This window comes from Alligator sinensis, unplaced genomic scaffold (genome assembly GCF_000455745.1).
Source record: "Alligator sinensis unplaced genomic scaffold, ASM45574v1 scaffold139_1, whole genome shotgun sequence".
NCBI classification, from domain to species: Eukaryota; Metazoa; Chordata; order Crocodylia; family Alligatoridae; genus Alligator; species Alligator sinensis.
In genome coordinates this window covers 6,405-8,810 of record NW_005843273.1, presented here as the reverse complement: position 1 = coordinate 8,810, position 2,406 = coordinate 6,405, and the positions used below count along the sequence as shown (strand labels likewise).

The 2,406-nt window shown below is 48.8% G+C and overlaps 1 protein-coding gene across 1 annotated transcript in view; it reads left to right on the top strand.

Annotated features, from left to right (window-relative positions):
* Positions 1 to 2,191: 2,191 nt before the first annotated feature.
* The window catches only part of LOC106723179 (complement factor H-related protein 3-like), a gene marked incomplete at its 3' end in the record, with an annotated part of 2,571 nt that continues 2,356 nt past the window's right edge, over positions 2,192 to 2,406 (top strand). The window contains exon 1 of the mRNA XM_014527033.2: positions 2,192 to 2,297. Coding sequence (XP_014382519.2) covers positions 2,192 to 2,297 — 106 coding nt within the window. The remainder of the gene's footprint in view (positions 2,298 to 2,406) is intronic.

Sequence of the window (2,406 nt, the reverse complement as noted above, 5' to 3'; positions counted from 1 at the left end):
AGAAAACATGCAGTCAATAAGGAAGTTTACTCTCAGTCCTTGGGTGTGAAGTCTGTGGCACAAGAATCTTTGGCTTCAGACAGATATTACAGTGGGCACTTTGGGTGGGGAGGGGTGGGTTAGACTGGGCTAAAAATGGCTCCCAATATAAGATAAATTGGAGTAGAGAGAGAGAGGTGGGTGAGATGAGGGGGCTAGTCTGGGGACTTCAGAGGATTGGGTTGGGGGCTAATGAAGTCTATTTGGTTGTTTGGTGAGGTTTAGGTGGGTTTGATAGGATGGGAGGGCTAGCAGAGTCTATGGGGAAGCTTGGGGGAAGGCGGGGATCAGGAGGTTAGCAGGGTCTGTGGGGAGGGTTGGGAAGATTGGAGAGGCTCTGCAATCCTGCCAATCACCTCCAGGTACCCCTAACCCCTGATGCCTCCAAATCACTCCCAATCCTGCAAACTGATACTGGGGTTGGTTTTAGTGGCATTCAATGGTCCAAGGACCCTGACTGAAGTATGTTGGGAATGGAGGAGGATCAGAGAGGGTGTTGGCATGATTGGCTGGGCTGGTGGCTCCACAAGGCTGTTTGGTGGGATTTTGGGGGGATCTTCTCCCCCCGTACCAGGGGCTATTTTTAGCTCCCTGACCTCCCCCCACCTCAGCAAATCAATTCCCCTAATTCTGCCTGCCTGCCCCTCTCCCCACCCTGCATTATGTCAAGCAGCTCTCGGCACTGGGAAGAGCTTGCAGGATTGATGGGCTTGGCAGGCTGGGGGGTGTGTGGCTGGTCCATTGTGGGGGTGGAGGGGTTATCTGTCTGGGGGTGGGAAGAGAGGCTAGAAGGCTAAACATAGCCTGGTGTTGGGAGAGTAGGAAAAGTGCAGCCCTGGGCCTGGGGCTGGGGCTGGGGCCATTGGCTGGCTTTCTTAGCCCTGGGGCTGCATGTACAGAAGTTCAGTCAGATTGATTTAGCTGTACATAATCTAACTTTGTGCACCTCTGAAGCATAGTTCAGTTAGATTGGTCAAAAAATGGCTGACCCAATCTGATTTTCCTGGAACTTCTGTACAGTTCACACTTAGAATAGCCTAACTAGGAATCTAAAGGCACTTATACAAGTTACATTTTTCGCATAACTGGGGCCTTGAAAGTGCCCTACAGTCATGACATTACAGACTTGCACAGCTGCAGAGTGTTTTAAAAATGGCCGATCATGCAAAAAAATTACGCTTGAAAAATCAGGTATTAGCTGAAGGCACTATAGAACAGAGCACTTTAGGAACTTGTGGTCCTTCAAAGGTTAATTTTTGTGCCTTTGTGGGGCTGCCAGGAGAGGAGGGAGGGAAAGGGGGAGTTGCTGGCTAGGCTTTGCATGCAGTTGCTGGCGAGGCTTTATTGGCTGGATCTGGATGGGGTGGTGTGGGGTAGAATGGAGCCCCCTCACCTCATGGTCCCCCTCAGCTATTCTGGCTATAGTATTGGGGGGATCCAGTCTGGGCCCTTGATAGTGGGCCCAGACAGCAAGGGGACTCCATTCCCCCACCTTCCTGCCTGGGCCTCTTAATAATGGCAGCAGCTGCTGTCTTGGTTTTGCCATAGCTGAAGCTTCAGGGGGAGGGTTGTGGTGGAACAGAGCCCTTTCACCTTATAAGCATGGCCTGTCTCCTCCCAATACCCTAGCCAGGGTAGCTGGGAGCAGCCTGTGAGACTGCATGCTGCTCTCTCTCCCTTCCCCTCTCTCCCTCCTGGACATGGCGGGGAGTTGTGCTGGAGAGTGAGGCAGCAAGTCTAAAATACGTGCTGGCACTACTGTGCAGTAGCACTAATTACCATGCATTAAGTTTAGTACCTGTTATAACAGGTGTTAAACTTAAGGCACCGTAATTATGGTGCATTAATGCGTGTGTAGATGGTGCCCACTGTTAGATAAAAAGAGGCTGAAGCTTCACCTTTGTTAGCTATGTATTGCTTTTATTTTTTTCATCAACATCTCCCAGATCATGGTGAGGGAAGGAACTTCATGATAGACTTAACTTAAAAAACAAACCAACCTTGAACACCATTTATGGTGGAGTTTACGTAACTTATCTTTGTGCCTTGATTTGGAAATACTGTTAGTTGTCAGAGGTGTGGCAAGAGGTGGGGAAAAAAGATTAATCTGACAAAACAGCTGAGGAAAGAATCAAGAGAGGAGCAGAACTCCATGTCAACCATTGCAGGTGCTGGATTCAATTTCTGGAGCTTCATTATGACTTTGCTGAGATGCATCCTCATTCAGATCCTCTTAACTTATTCTTCCCAGAAGGAAAGTAAGATGCCAAATGAATCAGCATTCAACAATGCTATAGCTTAGCTCTTGCTATAGGGGGATAATAAGTATGCCTAGTGAGGTCCAAAGTCCAGAATAATATTTCCTAT